General features: G+C 54.1%; 2 protein-coding genes across 2 annotated transcripts; one reads left to right on the top strand and one right to left on the bottom strand.

The window, feature by feature from the left end:
• Positions 1-850: 850 nt before the first annotated feature.
• SVBP (small vasohibin binding protein) lies at positions 851-22358 on the bottom strand. Its single transcript, XM_082273490.1, has 2 exons — positions 22159-22358; positions 851-1282 (listed from the first exon to the last, which is right to left on the bottom strand). Exons 1-2 carry the CDS (start codon positions 22270-22272, stop codon positions 1196-1198), a joined length of 201 nt encoding a protein of 66 aa, XP_082129616.1. The 5' UTR covers positions 22273-22358; the 3' UTR covers positions 851-1195.
• LOC309567940 (calpain small subunit 2-like) lies at positions 6466-7712 on the top strand. The gene has a single exon (XM_082273489.1). It carries the CDS (start codon positions 6556-6558, stop codon positions 7579-7581), a length of 1026 nt encoding a protein of 341 aa, XP_082129615.1. The 5' UTR covers positions 6466-6555; the 3' UTR covers positions 7582-7712.

Here is a 22358-nt window from a genome sequence, read left to right as displayed (position 1 = left end):
CGTTCACCTGATTTGGATGTAAATACCCTCAAATTAAAGCTGAAAGTCTGCAGTTAAAGCACATCTTGTTTGTTTCATTTCATATCCATTGTGGTGGTGTATAGAGCCAAAAAGATTAGAATTGTGTCCATGTCCCAATATTTATGGACCTGACTTAAATACACGCAGACCTAAATAATCAGATACAGATTTATTAGAGTCGTGTCCCTGGGACAGCCGAGAACTGACGAACCCTCAGAGGGGCGGATTGGTTCCAGGTTTGGACTTGCTTGGAATCTCCTGAATGTTTAGTCTCATTGTTGGAGGATTTGTGTTGCTGGCACAGTGAATAAGAGCACCCAAAAGTGTTGGGTTGTATAAAAGCTTTTAATAAAAGTACAACAAAAATAAATCAGCCATGACTCAGACATGAAAACAAGTAAAAGCACAGAGCTGGGGGGGGGGGGGGGGGGGAGGAGCTGATACTGACACTTTTTGTCTGGTCTCCCATGGTGGAGGAGCTGGGATGGGAGCACACCATGTCTGGTCATCCTAGGTGGAGCAGTCAGGAAGGGAGGGCACCATGTCTGGTCATCCATGGTGAAGGAGCTGGGATGGGAGCACACCATGTCTGGTCATACTAGGTGGAGCAGTCAGGAAGGTAGGGCACCATGTCTGGTCATCCATGGTGAAGGAGCTGGGATGGGAGCACACCATGTCCGGTCATCCATGGTGGAGGAGCTGGAATGGGAGCACACCATGTTTGGTCATCCATTGTAGAGGATTTGGGATGGGAGAGCACCATGTCTGGTCATTCATGGTGGAGGATTTGGGTTTGGAGAGCCTATCTGGTCATCCATGGTGGAGCTGGGATGGAAGCACACCATGTCTGGTCATTCATAGTGGCGGAGCTGGGATGGGAGCACACCATGTCTGGTCATCCATGGTGGAGGAGCTGGGATGGGAGCACACCATGTCTGGTCATCCATGGTGGAGGAGCTGGGATGGGAGTGCACCATGTCTGGTCATCCATGGTAGAGGATTTGGGATGATAACACACCATGTCTGCTCATCCATGGTGAAGGAGCTGGGGTTGAAGTGCACCATGTCTGGTCATCCATGGTGGAGGAGCTGGGGTTGAAGTGCACCATGTCCGGTCATCCATGGTGGAGGAGCTGGGATGGGAGCGGGCCATGTCCGGTCATCAGTGTGCGTTCTATTTCCCGGACGTCTGCATCTGTTTACAGAAGGCTTCAAACTGCTGCTGCTCCAACTCGGTCATCACCTTGTTCAGGGCGTAGATCTGAAATAAAGAGAACCGGTTATTTCCATGGTTGTGCCGTCCGGTCAGCATCATGCCGCAGCAGTACATATAATTACAGATAAAGCAGAGGTGATCAGAAGGGAAATCTATGAGAGAGATGAGAATTGGAGAGGAAGATTTATATTAGTGCCCCTCCCCCAGCCTGGTATGGAGATAGCAGAGTACGGAGGTGAGCAGAGTACGGAGGTGCGCACCTAAAATTAGGACGACTCGCACTATTTATACCTCACAATTCTGAACATTTTACTATTTGGAAGAGAAGAAGATTGCCGCCCGCGGCGGTCCAATAAACGTCTGGCGGGGCGAGGATCTCGGCTTCTGTACCAGGAGGAAACTTTCTACCTCAACGCCTCCAGTAAGGATCTCACGTCACACATTGGGGCCTGGCCGCCATCTTCTCCACCACTTCCTGCTGAATACAAATACAAAGCGGTGGACGGGCGCCAAGTAAACCACAATGTGGGCACAGCCTCACCCATCCCCCCCTCCAGCATGAATTGTGATCCTCATGTCTGACGGAAGGGGCTCACCACACAAAATAAATGTTCTGCTGTAAGAACTCGGTGAGAGACTCTTCTCCGCACCGAACGTCACATTCCCGGTACCTCCAACGCAGCTAAACGGAGCCATGAATAAGGAGGACACCCCATCCCCCATTCCCGGAGTTTATTAAAAGATAAGACCTGCGAGATGAAAACTCTCCACAGCCAGCAACAACCAATCAGATCCTTTGACTCTCCCATCAGCATCAGTGAAATCTGGGCTCTGATTGGCTGCTGCAGACCAGTTCCCAAGGCTGCCCTATAATGATGGCGCTCCGGGGCCCGGTGTGGGTGGAGTATTGGGGTCTTCACATAGACAGGTCAGCCAGTAGGAAGTCCACACTGCAGGGAAGAACAACTTCAATACGTAATACTTCCACAACTTTATTAGGATCAAGTGGACAGAGACACTCCCCAGACTGTCACTGACGCATTTCACCCCTTAGTAGGTTAATCAATATACTGTAGAATTGGGCCCCACTAGAGGGCGAAACGCGTCAAATGTGGACAGTGTCACTGATCCCCGAGTATCTCTATAATCAGATCTGGGTGGATTACTATGGAGTGAGTCGGGGGGGGGGCTGCTTTGGTCAGAGTACTATGGGGGGGGGGTGTTGTGCTGTTGGTGTCGGTATCACTGATCCCTGAGTATCTCTACAGTCATATCTGGGTGGAGTACTATGGGGGGGGGGGTACTCCTGTGGTCAGAGTACTATGGGGGGGGGGGGGGTGTACTGTTGCCCTCTGTGTCACTAATCCCAGAGTATCTCTACAATCAGATATGGATGGAGTACTATGGGGGGGGGGAGGGGTACTCCTTTGGTCAGAGTACTATGGGGGGTGGGGAGGGTCGTACTGTTGCCCTCTGTGTCACTGATCCCCAAGTATCTCTACAGTCAGATCTGGGTGGATTACTATGAGGGGGGGGTACTGCTGTGGTCAGAGTACTATGGGGGGGGGGTGTACTGTTGCCCTCTGTGTCACTGATCCCAGAGTATCTCTACAATCAGATCTGGGTGGATTACTATGGGGGGGGGGGGGTACTCCTGTGGTCAGAGTATTATGGGGGGGGAGGGGGTTGTACTATTGCCCTCTGTGTCACTGATCCCTGAGTATCTCTACAATGAGATCTGGGTGGAGTACTATGAGGGGGGGGGGGTGTATCTGGGTGGCGTATATAATAAGATCAGCCAGAAAAACGAGATGGATGAGAAGGAGGGAGGGAGGGGGGGGGAGCAAAGGCTGCTGGGATTTTTCTGCCCTGGGGGGGAAATAGTTTGGAGGATTCTCACACCCAGATCTTGTTACCCGGCCTCTCTGGAATACAATACATGTATGCAGTATGTGTCATGTGTCCTGGGAGGGGTATACATTATATACACCCAAACACACAACTGTCACACTCGGGGGGGGGGGGGACAGTATATAGACACACACAACTGTTACACTCGGGGGGTGGAGGGTGTACATTATATATACACAAACACACAACTGTCACTTGGGGGATTATAACTGTAGGGGGGGGGGTACATTATATATAACTGTCACACTTGGGGGGGATACATTGTATATAACTGTCACACTCGGGGGGGGGGGACATTATATAGACACACACAACAGGGGGGTGGAGGGTGTACATTATATATACAAACACACAACTGTCACTCGGGGGGTATACATTATATACAACTGTCACATTCGGGGAGGGGGGTATACAATATATCTAACTGTCACACCCGGGGGGATACATTATATATATATATATATATATATATATATATATATATATATATATATATATATAAACTGTCACACTCGGGAAGGATACATTATATATAAATGTCACACTCGGGGGGGGGGATACATTATATATAACTGTCACACTCGGGGGGGGGGGGGATACATTATATATAACTGTCACACTCGGGGGGGGGGGGGATACATTATATATAACTGTCACACTCGGGGGGGGATACATTATATATAACTGTCACACTCGGGGGGGATACATTATATATAACTGTCACACTCGGGGGGGATACATTATATATAACTGTCACACTCAAGGGGGGATACATTATATATAACTGTCACACTCAAGGGGGATACATTATATATAACTGTCACACTCGGGGGGGATACATTATATATAACTGTCACACCCGGGGGGATACATTATATATATATATATATATATATATATATATATATATATATATATATATATATATATATATATATATATATATATATATATATATATATATATATAAACTGTCACACTCGGGAAGGATACATTATATATAAATGTCACACTCGGGGGGGGGGGGGATACATTATATATAACTGTCACACTCGGGGGGGGGGGGGATACATTATATATAACTGTCACACTCGGGAGGGATACATTATATATAACTGTCACACTCGGGGGGGGGGGGGGATACATTATATATAACTGTCACACTCGGGGGGGATACATTATATATAACTGTCACACTCGGGGGGGATACATTATATATAACTGTCACACTCGGGGGGGATACATTATATATAACTGTCACACTCAAGGGGGATACATTATATATAACTGTCACACTCGGGGGGGATACATTATATATAACTGTCACACTCAAGGGGGATACATTATATATAACTGTCACACTCGGGGGGGGATACATTATATATAACTGTCATACTCAAGGGGTAATATCGGCTGCACATGTCGGAGAAGTCTATTTATATCGCAGACCGCATCTATTTATAACATTGAGCAGAGGGGGGAGGGGGGCAGTTTCTTGTCATGGCACTAGGTAATCTGTTGCTCATAGCAACCAGCCAGGGTCCCGGTATTACAGGCTGCAGCGCTATGGGAGGTCCTCCCACCCTCCACTACTGAGCGATCTCTCCGGGTTCAGGTGACGCCACAATGGTCACCCCCAACAAAAACAATGGGCAACAGAGTGGTGAAGGGGTGATGGGGGGGGGGGGAGGGGATACTCACACTGGATGCAATCTTTATAATACAGCAACCCCCCCAAATCTAAACATGTGAACCAACATCTGGAGGAGTTCTTTACAGTCGAGGGGAGAGGGGAACTTTACAGTCGAGGGGAGAGTGGAACTTTACAGTCGGGGGAAAGAGGTTCTTTACAGTCGAGGGGAAAGGGAAACTTTACAGTCGGGGAAAGAGGGGTTCTTTACAGTCAAGGGAAGAGGGGAACTTTACAGTCGGGGGAAGAGGGAAACTTTACAGTTGGGGGAAAAGGGGAATTCTGCAGTCGAGGGAAAGAGGGGTTCTTTACATTTGAGGGGTTCTTTACAGTCGAGGAGAGAGGGGTTCTTTACAGTCGAGGAAAGAGGGGTTCTTTACAGTCAGGGGAGAAGAGGGGTTCTTTACAGTCAGGGGGGAAGAGGGGTTCTTTACAGTCAGGGGGGGAAGAGGGGTTCTTTACAGTCGAGGGAAAAGGGGAACTCTTCAGTCGAGGGAAAGAGGGGTTCTTTACATTTGAGGGGTTCTTTACAGTTGAGGGGAGAGGGGTTCTTTACAGTGGGGGGGAGAAGAGGGGTTCTTTACAGTCGAGAGAAGAGGGGTTCTTTCCAGTCAGAGGCCCAAATCACCACCCCGGAAGAAGTGACCGGTAGACTCTGACCACCTGCAGCTCATTAATTTCTATGCAATGCGCGATTGCCAAAAAAGAGTTAAAGTTCCAGCAGAATGAGGATGTGGAACGGGGAGGGGGGGGGACGGATGGGACTGGTGGGACGGATGGGACGGCGTGCTGTCTTTGCCGCAGATCGAGAAAAGTGCAGCAAGCAACATCACATAATAAGAAAGAGAAGCATTATATAAGCGGGATGGGATGAGCAGAGCCATGGAGGGTGCAGAGGACAGGGTGGTGTACAGCTGATGCAGAACTGGGAGGGGGAGGGACGGGGATTCTCCCTCTAGCTGGGCGGGTCACACAATTTGGAAGGAATGTTTTGGGAAGGCTCTTCTATTGGCTGCCCTCCCTTCATGTGTCAGGGTGGAGCTGAGCTCTGACTCAACAATTCCTCCCTACTGAGGCTGAGGAGGACGAGACCGGCTCTGCACCAGACACCAAGCCTGCTCCTCGGCACAGGACCCCACAGCCTGGTCCCTGCACAGGACCCCCACAGACTGCTCCTCAGCACAGGACCCCCACAATCTGCTCCTCGGCACAGGACCCCCACAGTCTGCTCCTCGGCACAGGACCCCACAGCCTGGTCCCTGCACAGGACCCCCACAGACTGCTCCTCGGCACAGGACCCCCACAGTCTGCTCCTCGGCACAGGACCCCCACAGTCTGCTCCTCGGCACAGGACCCCCACAGCCTGGTCCCTGCACAGGACTCCCACAGACTGCTCCTCTGCACAGGACCATCACAGACTGCTCCTCGGCACAGGACCCCCACAGTCTGCTCCTCTGCACAGGAACCCCCACAGCCTGCTCCTCTGCACAGGAACCCCCACAGCCTGGTCCTCTGCACAGGAACCCCATAGACTGCTTCTCTACCCAGGACCCCCACAGCCTGCTCCTCTGCACAGGACCCCACAGCCTGCTCCTCTGCCCAGGACCCCCACAGCCTGCTCCTCTGCACAGGACCCCAAAAGCCTGCTCCTCTGCCCAGGACTCCCACAGCCTGGTCCCTGCTCCTCAAAGCCTAGTCCTCCTGCACATCAGAGAAGATGTTTCTGCTGAACAGTTTGAAATCTGGAGGAGGAGGAGGTGGAGGAGGAATTGGTAATGTCCTACAAGGGGCCATCAGCGGCCTGGCGGGTTCAGGACAAGGTGGTGGTGGTGGCGGAGTCGGTAACATCCTAGGAACCCTCAGTGGCCTGGCAGGATCTGGTCAAAGCAGAAGTGCTGGAGGTCAAGGTGGGGGTGGCGGTGGCGGTGGTGGCGGCGGTGTTGGTAACATCTTAGGAACCATCAGTGGTCTGGCAGGTTCTGGACAAGCAGGAGGTGCCGGCAAGTTCCTAAAGGGGGCTATTGACACTCTAAGTGGTGGGGGAGGACAGGGTGGAGGAGCCGGGGCGCTCTTTGCTGGAACCCCCGGGGCAGGCGGTGGCCAGGGAGGGAACATCCTTGGGGGAATTCTTGGACTTATCGGCAATGCCATTGCAAACTACAGGCCAGAGCCTCCCCCGCCTCCATCTGCCAATGTTTTCCAACAAGAAGCCAACGAGAACGATGAGCAGCGGCAGTTCCGTCGCCTCTTCCGGCAGTTGGCCGGGGAGGACATGGAGGTGGACCCCGCAGAACTCCAGAATGTCCTGAACAAGGTTGTGGCCAAGCACCAGGACCTGAAGACCGACGGCTTCAGCATCGACACGTGCCGCAGTATGGTGGCCGTCATGGACAGCGACGGCACCGGCAAGCTGGGCTTCGAGGAGTTCAAATATCTCTGGAACAACATCAAGAAGTGGCAATGCATCTACAAAGAGTTCGACACGGAGAAGACCGGCTACATCCCCGCCGCGTCCATGGCCGCCGCCGTGCAGGCCGCCGGCTTCCAGCTCAACGAACAACTTCACCAGCTGCTCGTCCGCCGCTACGCCGACGACAAGGGCAACGTCAACTTTGACAGCTTCATCAGCAGCCTGGTGCGCATGGATTGCATGTTCCGGGCCTTCAAAGCCCTGGACCGGGAGGGCAACGGCGAGATCCAGGTCCGGCTCCCTGATTGGCTGAAGATGACCATCTACTCCTAAAGCCACTCGGAGGGATAATCTCAGCACGGTGAGGGGCCACTGGCATCGCCTTTCCTTCTGTAAGCAGAACCCCCCCAATCTCTTTGTTATTACCCCCCCCCCCCCCCAATAAAGGCAGAATGTAGAAATATGAGTGGACTCCGCATTCATTCCCGGCTTTACCTAAACCCCGGCGCCACTAATTAACCCCTGCAGTGCTGAGGCTGGCTGTGCGCTCTGGCAGAGATACATGTATGACTCATACCGCGGGCATCTCAGGAACTGCACACGCCTGACAACCCCCCCGGCACCGTGCCGCTCCCCTCAGCACTGGAGGGGTTAATAGACACCAGGGAGCAGTGCAAGGGGGACTAAAGGGTTAATGTGTGGTCACCATGACTACAGACCCCGTTTGGTCGCTATGGGTTACTGCACCCATCATGGGGCTTTCTGTCTAAAGGGATCCTGTCTAGTGCATCAGCGGGAAGAGATAGCAGGGATCACAGAGTGAGTACATTTCCCCCCCCCTAATACTCCACCACCCCCCAATACTCCACCACCCCCCCAATACTCCACCACCCCCCCAATACTTCACCCCCAATACACCACCCAATACTCCACCCCCCCAATACTTCACCCCCAATACTCCACCCCCCCAATACTTCACCCCCAATACTCCGCCACCCCAATACTTCACCCCCCCAATACCATCCTCCAATACTCCACCCTCCCCAAATCCTTCACCCCCCAATACTCCACCCGCCAATACTTCACCCCCAATACTCCACCCCCCCCAATACCATCCCCCAATATTCCGCCACCCCCCAATACTTCACCCCCAATTCTCCACCCCCCCAATACTCCACCCCCCAATACTTCACCCCCAATACTCCACCCCCCCAATACCATCCCCCAATATTCCGCCACCCCCCAATACTTCACCCCCCCAATACTTCACCCCCCCAATACTTCACCCTCCCCAATACTCCACCCTCCCCAATACTCCACCCAATACTCCACCCCCCCCCCCAATACTTCACCCCCAATACTCCACCCGCCAATACTTCACCCAATACTCCACCCCCCCCAATACTCCACCCCCCCAATACTCCACCCCCCCCAATACTCCGCCACCCCCAATACCTCACCCCCCAATACCATCCTCCAATACTCCACCCTCCCCAAATCCTTCACCCCCCAATACTCCACCCGCCAATACTTCACCCCCAATACTCCACCCCCCAATACCATCCCCCAATATTCCGCCACCCCCCAATACTTCACCCCCAATTCTCCACCCCCCCAATACTCCACCCCCCAATACTTCACCCCCCCAATACTTCACCCCCCCAATACTTCACCCTCCCCAATACTTCACCCTCCCCAATACTCCACCCAATACTCCACCCCCCCCCCCAATACTTCACCCCCAATACTCCACCCGCCAATACTTCACCCAATACTCCACCCCCCCCAATACTCCACCCCCCCCCAATACTCCGCCACCCCCAATACCTCACCCCCCAATACCATCCTCCAATACTCCACCCTCCCCAAATCCTTCACCCCCCAATACTCCACCCGCCAATACTTCACCCCCAATACTCCACCCCCCCCCCAATACCATCCCCCAATATTCCGCCATCCCCCAATTCTCCACCCCCCCAATACTCCACCCGCCAATACTTCACCCCAATGCCACCCCCCAATACTCCACCACCCCCCCCAATACTTCACCCCAATACTCCACCCCCTCAATACTTCACCACCCCCCTCAATACTTCACAACCCCCCAATACTACAATACCTACCCATACTCCCCCCCCCCCATACTTCACCACCCAATACTCCACCACCCCCCGATACCACCCATCAATACTCCACCACCACCCCCCAATACTTCACCCCCAATAATTCACCCCAATACTCCACCACCCCCCAATACTCCACCCCCACCCCAATACTCCACCACCCCCCAATATTCCACCACCCCCCCCCCCCCCCACAATATACAGGGAGCAGCAGTGCATTGTAGGATGTGGTGGGGATAAATTATCAATATAGAGAGTTGATTGGTAATAGTTGGATGCTGCATGAAGCGGGGGAGGGGGGTTCGGTACGTCATCTTGTGGTGCCGGGGGAGGGGTGCCATTCATAGAGAAGATGAAGGTTTCCCTTCCCCCACTACAGATCACTGGAGGAGTTGTGTAGTAGCGGTGTAGTAGAGTAGTAGTTAGAGGGATTGTATCCAATCACAGGACACGGTTGGGGGGGATTGTATCCAATCACAGGACACGGTTGGGGGAGGGATTGTATCCAATCACAGGACACAGTTAGGGGAGGGATTGTATCCAATCACAGGACACGGTTGGGGGAGGGATTGTATCCAATCACAGGACACGGTTGGGGGGGGGGGGGGTTGTATCCAATCACAGGACACGGTTGGGGGGGGAGGGATTGTATCCAATCACAGGACACGGTTGGGGGGGGAGGGATTGTATCCAATCACAGGACACGGTTGGGGGAGGGGGATTGTATCCAATCACAGGACACGGTTGGGGGGGGGAGGATTGTATCCAATCACAGGACACAGTTGGGGGGGGAGGGATTGTATCCAATCACAGGACACAGTTGGGGGGGGAGGGATTGTATCCAATCACAGGACACGGTTGGGGGGGGAGGGATTGTATCCAATCACAGGACACGGTTGGGGGGGATTGTATCCAATCACAGGACACGGTTGGGGGGGGGATTGTATCCAATCACAGGACACGGTTGGGGGGGGGGATTGTATCCAATCACAGGACACGGTTGGGGGGGATTGTATCCAATCACAGGACACGGTTGGGGGGGATTGTATCCAATCACAGGACACGGTTGGGGGGGATTGTATCCAATCACAGGACACGGTTGGAGGGGATTGTATCCAATCACAGGACACGGTTGGGGGAGGGATTGTATCCAATCACAGGACACGGTTGGAGGGGATTGTATCCAATCACAGGACACGGTTGGGGGGGGGGGGGATTGTATCCAATCACAGGACACGGTTGGGGGGGAGGGATTGTATCCAATCACAGGACACAGTTGGAGGGGATTGTATCCAATCACAGGACACGGTTGGAGGGGATTGTATCCAATCACAGGACACGGTTGGGGGGGAGGGATTGTATCCAATCACAGGACACGGTTGGGGGGGATTGTATCCAATCACAGGACACGGTTGGGGGGGATTGTATCCAATCACAGGACACGGTTGGGGGGGATTGTATCCAATCACAGGACACGGTTGGGGGGGATTGTATCCAATCACAGGACACGGTTGGGGGGGATTGTATCCAATCACAGGACACGGTTGGGAGGGATTGTATCCAATCACAGGACACGGTTGGGGGAGGGATTGTATCCAATCACAGGACACGGTTGGGGGGGGGGATTGTATCCAATCACAGGACACGGTTGGGGGAGGGATTGTATCCAATCACAGGACACGGTTGGGGGAGGGATTGTATCCAATCACAGGACACGGTTGGGGGAGGGGATTGTATCCAATCACAGGACACGGTTGGGGGAGGGGATTGTATCCAATCACAGGACACGGTTGGGGGAGGGGATTGTATCCAATCACAGGACACGGTTGGGGGGGGGGGGGGATTGTATCCAATCACAGGACACGGTTGGGGGGAGGGATTGTATCTAATCACAGGACACGGTTGGGGGAGGGGATTGTATCCAATCACAGGACACGGTTGGAGGGGATTGTATCCAATCACAGGACACGGTTGGGGGGGATTGTATCCAATCACAGGACACGGTTGGAGGGATTGTATCCAATCACAGGACACGGTTGGGGGAGGGGATTGTATCCAATCACAGGACACGGTTGGGGGGGATTGTATCCAATCACAGGACACGGTTGGGGGGGATTGTATCCAATCACAGGACACGGTTGGAGGGATTGTATCCAATCACAGGACACGGTTGGGGGGAGGGGGGATTGTATCCAATCACAGGACACGGTTGGGGGAGGGGATTGTATCCAATCACAGGACACGGTTGGGGGAGGGATTGTATCCAATCACAGGACACGGTTGGAGGGATTGTATCCAATCACAGGACACGGTTGGGGGGAGGACTGTATCCAATCACAGGACACGGTTGGGGGAGGGGATTGTATCCAATCACAGGACACAGTTGGAGGGGGGGGATTGTATCCAATCACAGGACACGGTTGGGGGAGGGGATTGTATCCAATCACAGGACACGGTTGGGGGGGGGGATTGTATCCAATCACAGGACACGGTTGGAGGGATTGTATCCAATCACAGGACACGGTTGGAGGGGATTGTATCCAATCACAGGACACGGTTGGGGGGGGGATTGTATCCAATCACAAGACACGGTTGGGGGAGGGATTGTATCCAATCACAGGACACGGTTGGGGGGGATTGTATCCAATCACAGGACACGGTTGGGGGAGATTGTATCCAATCACAGGACACGGTTGGGGGGGATTGTATCAGCGGCTGCCTTCTCCACACACAGAGAGATCATTCCTGGGGAATACAGACACTCCATCCAACCAGTCACCCCCCCCCCCCACCGCATACTCCACCTACTTCCTCTCACTTCCTGTCCTGGTGACCCCCTATTCCTCTCACTTCCTGTCCTGGTGACCCCCTATTCCTCTCACTTCCTGTCTGGTTACACCCTATTCCTCCCACTTCCTGTCCTAGTGACCCCCTATTTCTCCCACTTCCTGTCCTAGTGACCCCCTATTCCTCTCACTTCCTGTCCTGGTGACCCCCTATTCCTCTCACTTCCTGTCCTAGTGACCCCCTATTCCTCTCACTTCCTGTCCTAGTGACCCCCTATTCCTCCCACTTCCTGTCCTAGTGACCCCCTATTCCTCCCACTTCCTGTCCTAGTGACCCCCTATTCCTCCCACTTCCTGTCCTAGTGACCCCCTATTCCTCCCACTTCCTGTCCTAGTGACCCCCTATTCCTCCCACTTCCTGTCCTAGTGACCCCCTATTCCTCTCACTTCCTGTCCTAGTGACCCCCTATTCCTCTCACTTCCTGTCCTGGTGACCCCTCTATTCCACCAACTTCCTGTCTTGGTGACCCCTTATTCCTCCCACTTCCTGTCCTGGTGACCCCCTATTCCTCCCACTTCCTGTCCGGGTGACCCTCTATTCCTCCAACTTCCTGTCTTGGTGACCCCTTATTCCTCCCACTTCCTGTCCTGGTGACCCCCTATTCCTCCCACTTCCTGTCCTGGTAACCCCCCTATTCCTCCCACTTCCTGTCCGGGAGACCCCCTATTCCTCCATCTTCCTGTCCTGGTAAACCCCTACTCCTCCAACTTCCTGTCCCGGTGACCCCCTACTCCTCCCACTTCCTGTCCTGGTGACCCCCTATTTCTCTCAATTCCTGTCCAGGAGACCCCCTATTCCTCCAACTTCCTGTCCCGGTGACCCCCTATTCCTCCCACTTCCTGTCCTGGTGACCCCCCTATTCCTCTCACTTCCTGTCCTGGTGACCCCCCTATTCCTCCCACTTCCTGTCCTGGTAACTCCCCTACTCCTCCCACTTCCTGTAATGATGACCTCCTATTCCTCCCACTTCCTGTCCTGCGTGACCCCCTATTCCTCCCACATCCTGTCCTGGTGACCCCCTATTCCTCTCACTTCCTGTCTGGTTACACCCTATTCCTCCCACTTCCTGTCCTAGTGACCCCCTATTTCTCCCACTTCCTGTCCTAGTGACCCCCTATTCCTCTCACTTCCTGTCCTGGTGACCCCCTATTCCTCCCACTTCCTGTCCTAGTGACCCCCTATTCCTCCCACTTCCTGTCCTAGTGACCCCCTATTCCTCCCACTTCCTGTCCTAGTGACCCCCTATTCCTCTCACTTCCTGTCCTAGTGACCCCCTATTCCTCTCACTTCCTGTCCTAGTGACCCCCTATTCCTCCCACTTCCTGTCCTAGTGACCCCCTATTCCTCCCACTTCCTGTCCTAGTGACCCCCTATTCCTCCCACTTCCTGTCCTAGTGACCCCCTATTCCTCTCACTTCCTGTCCTAGTGACCCCCTATTCCTCTCACTTCCTGTCCTGGTGACCCCTCTATTCCACCAACTTCCTGTCTTGGTGACCCCTTATTCCTCCCACTTCCTGTCCTGGTGACCCCCTATTCCTCCCACTTCCTGTCCGGGTGACCCTCTATTCCTCCAACTTCCTGTCTTGGTGACCCCTTATTCCTCCCACTTCCTGTCCTGGTGACCCCCTATTCCTCCCACTTCCTGTCCTGGTAACCCCCCTATTCCTCCCACTTCCTGTCCGGGAGACCCCCTATTCCTCCATCTTCCTGTCCTGGTAAACCCCTACTCCTCCCACTTCCTGTCCTGGTGACCCCCTATTTCTCTCAATTCCTGTCCAGGAGACCCCCTATTCCTCCAACTTCCTGTCCCGGTGACCCCCTATTCCTCCCACTTCCTGTCCTGGTGACCCCCCTATTCCTCTCACTTCCTGTCCTGGTGACCCCCCTATTCCTCCCACTTCCTGTCCTGGTAACTCCCCTACTCCTCCCACTTCCTGTAATGATGACCTCCTATTCCTCCCACTTCCTGTCCTGCGTGACCCCCTATTCCTCCCACATCCTGTCCTGGTGACCCCCCTATTCCTCCCACGTCCTGTCCTGGTAACCTCTAATCCTCCCACTTCCTTTCCTGCGTGACCCCCTTTTCCTCCCACTGCCTGTCCCGGTGACCCCTTATTCCTCTCACTTCCTGTCCCGGTGACCCCCTTTTCCTCTCACTTCCTGTCCCGGTGACCCCCTATTCCTCTCACTTCTTGTCCTGGTGACCCCCCTATTCCTCCCACTTCCTGTCCTGGTGAGCCCCCTATTCCTCCCACGTCCTGTCCCGGTGACCCCCTTTTCCTCTCACTTCCTGTCCCGGTGACCCCCTATTCCTCTCACTTCTTGTCCTGGTGACCCCCCTATTCCTCCCACTTCCTGTCCTGGTGAGCCCCCTATTCCTCTCACTTCCTGTCCCGGTGACCCCCTATTCCTCCAACTTCCTGTCCCGGTGACCCCCTACTCCTCCCACTTCCTGTCCTGGTGACCCCCTATTTCTCTCAATTCCTGTCCAGGAGACCCCCTATTCCTCCAACTTCCTGTCCCGGTGACCCCCTATTCCTCCCACTTCCTGTCCTGGTGACCCCCCTATTCCTCTCACTTCCTGTCCTGGTGACCCCCCTATTCCTCCCACTTCCTGTCCTGGTAACTCCCCTACTCCTCCCACTTCCTGTAATGATGACCTCCTATTCCTCCCACTTCCTGTCCTGCGTGACCCCCTATTCCTCCCACATCCTGTCCTGGTGACCCCCTATTCCTCTCACTTCCTGTCTGGTTACACCCTATTCCTCCCACTTCCTGTCCTAGTGACCCCCTATTTCTCCCACTTCCTGTCCTAGTGACCCCCTATTCCTCTCACTTCCTGTCCTGGTGACCCCCTATTCCTCCCACTTCCTGTCCTAGTGACCCCCTATTCCTCCCACTTCCTGTCCTAGTGACCCCCTATTCCTCCCACTTCCTGTCCTAGTGACCCCCTATTCCTCTCACTTCCTGTCCTAGTGACCCCCTATTCCTCTCACTTCCTGTCCTAGTGACCCCCTATTCCTCCCACTTCCTGTCCTAGTGACCCCCTATTCCTCCCACTTCCTGTCCTAGTGACCCCCTATTCCTCCCACTTCCTGTCCTAGTGACCCCCTATTCCTCCCACTTCCTGTCCTAGTGACCCCCTATTCCTCTCACTTCCTGTCCTAGTGACCCCCTATTCCTCTCACTTCCTGTCCTGGTGACCCCTCTATTCCACCAACTTCCTGTCTTGGTGACCCCTTATTCCTCCCACTTCCTGTCCTGGTGACCCCCTATTCCTCCCACTTCCTGTCCGGGTGACCCTCTATTCCTCCAACTTCCTGTCTTGGTGACCCCTTATTCCTCCCACTTCCTGTCCTGGTGACCCCCTATTCCTCCCACTTCCTGTCCTGGTAACCCCCCTATTCCTCCCACTTCCTGTCCGGGAGACCCCCTATTCCTCCATCTTCCTGTCCTGGTAAACCCCTACTCCTCCCACTTCCTGTCCTGGTGACCCCCTATTTCTCTCAATTCCTGTCCAGGAGACCCCCTATTCCTCCAACTTCCTGTCCCGGTGACCCCCTATTCCTCCAACTTCCTGTCCTGGTGACCCCCCTATTCCTCTCACTTCCTGTCCTGGTGACCCCCCTATTCCTCCCACTTCCTGTCCTGGTAACTCCCCTACTCCTCCCACTTCCTGTAATGATGACCTCCTATTCCTCCCACTTCCTGTCCTGCGTGACCCCCTATTCCTCCCACATCCTGTCCTGGTGACCCCCCTATTCCTCCCACGTCCTGTCCTGGTAACCTCTAATCCTCCCACTTCCTTTCCTGCGTGACCCCCTTTTCCTCCCACTGCCTGTCCCGGTGACCCCTTATTCCTCTCACTTCCTGTCCCGGTGACCCCCTTTTCCTCTCACTTCCTGTCCCGGTGACCCCCTATTCCTCTCACTTCTTGTCCTGGTGACCCCCCTATTCCTCCCACTTCCTGTCCTGGTGAGCCCCCTATTCCTCCCACGTCCTGTCCCGGTGACCCCCTTTTCCTCTCACTTCCTGTCCCGGTGACCCCCTATTCCTCTCACTTCTTGTCCTGGTGACCCCCCTATTCCTCCCACTTCCTGTCCTGGTGAGCCCCCTATTCCTCTCACTTCCTGTCCCGGTGACCCCCTATTCCTCTTACTTCTTGTCCTGGTGACCCCCCTATTCCTCTCACTTCTTATCCTGGTGACCCCCTATTCCTCTCACTTCTTATCCTGGTGACCCCCTATTCCTCTCACTTCTTATCCTGGTGACCCCCTATTCCTCTCACTTCCTGTCCCGGTGACCCCCTATTCCTCTCACTTCCTGTCCTGGTGACCCCCTATTCCTCTCACTTCTTATCCTGGTGACCCCCCTATTCCTCTCACTTCCTGTCCTGGTGACCCCCTATTCCTCTCACTTCCTGTCCTGGTGACCCCCCTATTCCTCCCACTTCCTGTCCTGGTAACTCCCCTACTCCTCCCACTTCCTGTAATGATGACCTCCTATTCCTCCCACTTCCTGTCCTGCGTGACCCCCTATTCCTCCCACATCCTGTCCTGGTGACCCCCTATTCCTCCCACATCCTGTCCTGGTGACCCCCCTATTCCTCCCACGTCCTGTCCTGGTAACCTCTAATCCTCCCACTTCCTTTCCTGCGTGACCCCCTTTTCCTCCCACTGCCTGTCCCGGTGACCCCTTATTCCTCTCACTTCCTGTCCCGGTGACCCCTTATTCCTCTCACTTTCTGTCCCGGTGACCCCCTTTTCCTCCCACTGCCTGTCCCGGTGACTCCCTATTCCTCTCACTTCCTGTCCCGGTGACCCCCTATTCCTCTCACTTCCTGTCCCGGTGACCCCCTATTCCTCTCACTTCCTGTCCCGGTGACCCCCTATTCCTCTCACTTCCTGTCCCGGTGACCCCCTATTCCTCTCACTTCCTGTCCCGGTGACCCCCTATTCCTCTCACTTCCTGTCCCGGTGACCTCCTATTGCTCTCACTTCCTGTCCCGGTGACCCCCTATTCCTCTCACTTCCTGTCCCGGTGACCTCCTATTCCTCTCACTTCCTGTCCCGGTGACCCCCTATTCCTCTCACTTCCTGTCCCGGTGACCCCCTATTCCTCTCACTTCTTATCCTGGTGACCCCCTATTCCTCTCACTTCTTATCCTGGTGACCCCCTATTCCTCTCACTTCTTATCCTGGTGACCCCCTATTCCTCTCACTTCCTGTCCCGGTGAACCCCTATTCCTCTCACTTCCTGTCCCAGTGACCCCCTATTCCTCTCACTTCCTGTCCCGGCGACCCCCTATTCCTCTCACTTCCTGTCCCGGTGACCCCCTATTCCTCTCACTTCTTGTCCTGGTGACCCCCTATTCCTCTCACTTCTTATCCTGGTGACCCCCTATTCCTCTCACTTCTTATCCTGGTGACCCCCTATTCCTCCAACTTCCTGTCCCGGTGACCTCCTATTCCTCTCACTTCCTGTCCCGGTGACCCCCTATTCCTCTCACTTCCTGTCCCGGTGACCCCCTATTCCTCTCACTTCTTGTCCCGGTGACCCCCTATTCCTCTCACTTCTTATCCTGGTGACCCCCTATTCCTCTCACTTCTTATCCTGGTGACCCCCTATTCCTCTCACTTCCTGTCCCGGTGACCCCCTATTCCTCTCACTTCCTGTCCCGGTGACCCCCTATTCCTCTCACTTCCTGTCCCGGTGACCCCCTATTCCTCTCACTTCCTGTCCCGGTGACCTCCTATTCCTCTCACTTCCTGTCCAGGTGACCCCCTATTCCTCTCACTTCCTGTCCCGGTGACCCCCTATTCCTCTCACTTCCTGTCCCGGTGACCCCCTATTCCTCTCACTTCTTGTCCCGGTGACCCCCTATTCCTCTCACTTCTTATCCTGGTGACCCCCTATTCCTCTCACTTCCTGTCCCGGTGACCCCCTATTCCTCTCACTTCCTGTCCCGGTGACCCCCTATTCTCACTTCCTGTCCCGGTGACCTCCTATTCCTCTCACTTCCTGTCCCGGTGACCCCCTATTCCTCTCACTTCCTGTCCCGGTGACCTCCTATTCCTCTCACTTCCTGTCCCGGTGACCCCCTATTCCTCTCACTTCCTGTCCCGGTGACCCCCTATTCCTCTCACTTCTTATCCTGGTGACCCCCTATTCCTCTCACTTCTTATCCTGGTGACCCCCTATTCCTCTCACTTCCTGTCCCGGTGACCCCCTATTCCTCTCACTTCCTGTCCCGGCGACCCCCTATTCCTCTCACTTCCTGTCCCGGTGACCCCCTATTCCTCTCACTTCTTATCCCGGTGACCCCCTATTCCTCTCACTTCTTATCCTGGTGACCCCCTATTCCTCCCACTTCTTATCCTGGTGACTCCCTATTCCTCTCACTTCCTGTCCCGGTGACCCCCTATTCCTCTCACTTCCTGTCCCGGTGACCCCCTATTCCTCTCACTTCCTGTCCCGGTGACCCCCTATTCCTCTCACTTCCTGTCCCGGTGACCCCCTATTCCTCTCACTTCCTGTCCCGGTGACCCCCTATTCCTCTCACTTCTTATCCTGGTGACTCCCTATTCCTCTCACTTCCTGTCCCGGTGACCCCCTATTCCTCTCACTTCCTGTCCCGGTGACCCCCTAATCCTCTCACTTCCTATCCCGGTGACCCCCTATTCCTCTCACTTCCTGTCCCGGTGACCCCCTATTCCTCTCACTTCTTGTCCCGGTGACCCCCTATTCCTCTCACTTCTTATCCTGGTGACCCCCTATTCCTCTCACTTCCTGTCCCGGTGACCCCCTATTCCTCTCACTTCCTGTCCTGGCGACCCCCTATTCCTCTCACTTCCTGTCCCGGTGACCCCCTATTCCTCTCACTTCCTGTCCCGGTGACCCCCTATTCCTCTCACTTCTTATCCTGGTGACCCCTTATTCCTCTCATTTCCTGTCCCGGTGACCCCCTATTTCTCTCACTTCCTGTCCCGGTGACCCCCTATTTCTCTCACTTCCTGTCCCGGTGACCCCCTATTCCTCTCACTTCTTGTCCCGGTGACCCCCTATTCCTCTCACTTCTTATCCTGGTGACCCCCTATTCCTCTCACTTCCTGTCCCGGTGACCCCCTATTCCTCTCACTTCCTGTCCCGGTGACCCCCTATTCCTCTCACTTCCTGTCCCGGTGACCTCCTATTCCTCTCACTTCCTGTCCCGGTGACCCCCTATTTCTCTCACTTCCTGTCCCGGTGACCCCCTATTCCTCTCACTTCTTGTCCCGGTGACCCCCTATTCCTCTCACTTCTTATCCTGGTGACCCCCTATTCCTCTCACTTCCTGTCCCGGTGACCCCCTATTCCTCTCACTTCCTGTCCTGGCGACCCCCTATTCCTCTCACTTCCTGTCCAGGTGACCCCCTATTCCTCTCACTTCCTGTCCCGGTGACCCCCTATTCCTCTCACTTCTTGTCCTGGTGACCCCCTATTCCTCTCACTTCCTGTCCCGGCGACCCCCTATTCCTCTCACTTCCTGTCCTGGTGATCTCCTAATACTCTCATTTTATGTCCGCCATCTTACTACACCCAACTTCTAAACACAGCTTGGGGAATAGGGCATGAGCACCAGAAGGAGATCGCTGATCACAGGGCAGGGGGCGGAGTCGGGAACACCAGAAGGAGATCGCTGATCACAGGATAGGGGGCGGAGTTGGGAACACCAGAAGGAGATCACAGGACAGTGATCAACGGCAAAGAGAAAACGAATCTGGTCAGCGTTGATTTGATGGTGTGATACTCGGATATATCGATGATTTACATTCCAGGATTTCTATGTATTGGAGATCCTTGAAGAAGAGCAGAGAAGTCTGGAAACGCGTCGGATTCTTCACTCTTTTCTCTCTCGTCTCATAGAGATCTTTTTTGGGCTTTACTCCGATCTTCAATAAAAATCAATACTTTGTATCCATTTATCCTTCCACATTGTGATTGTCCGATATCCCGAAAATATTCCCGAATTCATGGAGGGTCTCTTCTTCTACTATTCATTGGGATGATGGCGTCTATCAGCTCCCCACCATTCTGTGTTATCCTTCTGGTGTTCCCGGCTCCGCCCCCTATCCTGTGATCAGCAATCTCCTTCTGGTGTTCCCGACTCCGCCCCCTGTCCTGTGATCAGCAATCTCCTTCTGGTGTTCCCGACTCCGCCCCCTGTCCTGTGATCAGCAATCTCCTTCTGGTGTTCCCGACTCCGCCCCCTGTCCTGTGATCAGCAATCTCCTTCTGGTGTTCCCGACTCCGCCCCCTGTCCTGTGATCAACAATCTCCTTCTGGTGTTCCCGACTCCGCCCCCTGTCCTGTGATCAACAATCTCCTTCTGGTGTTCCCGACTCCGCCCCCTGTCCTGTGATCAGCAATCTTCTTCTGGTGTTCCCGACTCCGCCCCCTGTCCTGTGATCAGCAATCTCCTTCTGGTGTTCCCGACTCCGCCCCCTGTCCTGTGATCAGCAATCTTCTTCTGGTGTTCCCGACTCCGCCCCCTGTCCTGTGATCAGCAATCTCCTTCTGGTGTTCCCGACTCCGCCCCCTGTCCTGTGATCAGCAATCTTCTTCTGGTGTTCCCAACTCCGCCCCCTGTCCTGTGATCAGCAATCTTCTTCTGGTGTTCCCGACTCCGCCCCCTGTCCTGTGATCAGCAATCTCTTTCTGGTGTTCTCGACTCCGCCCCCTGTCCTGTGATCTGCGATCTCCTTTTGGTGCTCATGCCCTATCCCCAAGCTGTGTTTAGAGGATGGGTGTAGTAAGATGGCGGACAGAGCGGTGATATCACAGTTGGGTGTAGTAAGATGGCGGACATAGCGGTGATATCAGTATTGGGTGTAGTAAGATGGCGGACGGAGCGGTGATAACACAGTTGGGTGTAGTAAGATGGCGGACATAGCGGTGATATCAGTATTGGGTGTAGTAAGATGGCGGACATAGCGGTGATCTCAGTGTTGGGTGTAGTAAGATGGCGGACATAGCGGTGATCTCAGTGTTGGGTGTAGTAAGATGGCGGATATAGCAGTGATATCAGTATTGGGTGTAGTAAGATGGCGGTGATAGGTAGGTATTGGGTGTAGTAAGATGGCGGTGATAGGTAGGTATTGGGTGTAGTAAGATGGCGGACATAGCGGTGATATCACAGTTGGGTGTAGTAAGATGGCGGACATAGCGGTGATATCAGTATTGGGTGTAGTAAGATGGCGGACGGAGCGGTGATAACACAGTTGGGTGTAGTAAGATGGCGGACATAGCGGTGATCTCAGTGTTGGGTGTAGTAAGATGGCGGATATAGCAGTGATATCAGTATTGGGTGTAGTAAGATGGCGGTGATAGGTAGGTATTGGGTGTAGTAAGATGGCGGTGATAGGTAGGTATTGGGTGTAGTAAGATGGCGGACATAGCGGTGATATCACAGTTGGGTGTAGTAAGATGGCGGACATAGCGGTGATATCAGTATTGGGTGTAGTAAGATGGCGGACATAGCGGTGATATCACAGTTGGGTGTAGTAAGATGGCGGACATAGCGGTGATATCAGTATTGGGTGTAGTAAGATGGCGGACATAGCGGTGATATCACAGTTGGGTGTAGTAAGATGGCGGATATAGCAGTGATATCAGTATTGGGTGTAGTAAGATGGCGGTGATAGGTAGGTATTGGGTGTAGTAAGATGGCGGACATAGCGGTGATATCACAGTTGGGTGTAGTAAGATGGCGGACATAGCGGTGATATCAGTATTGGGTGTAGTAAGATGGCGGACATAGCGGTGATAACACAGTTGGGTGTAGTAAGATGGCGGACATAGCGGTGATATCAGTATTGGGTGTAGTAAGATGGCGGACATAGCAGTGATCTCAGTATTGGGTGTAGTAAGATGGCGGACGGAGCCGCACAGTCGGGGTACCTCGGCTCTCTGGCGCTGTTTCAGCTCCTGCTGGGCGCTCTTCTGTTTGGCTTTCTCCAGGCGGCTCACAGATTCTTTCGGTTTGGATTTCTCTTTGCGGCCTGCGGGCTCCATGGCAACCAGCGCGTGTACTACTCTGTCAGGGAGAGGCCGCCGCTCGCTCCCGCCGCGCGTCCCCGAACCACACTGCGCACGCGCAC

This window comes from Pelophylax lessonae (assembly GCF_965119305.1).
Source record: "Pelophylax lessonae genome assembly, chromosome: 12".
In the NCBI taxonomy this organism is placed as follows: Eukaryota; Metazoa; Chordata; class Amphibia; order Anura; family Ranidae; genus Pelophylax; species Pelophylax lessonae.
This window is presented reverse-complemented; position numbering and strand designations above follow the sequence as displayed.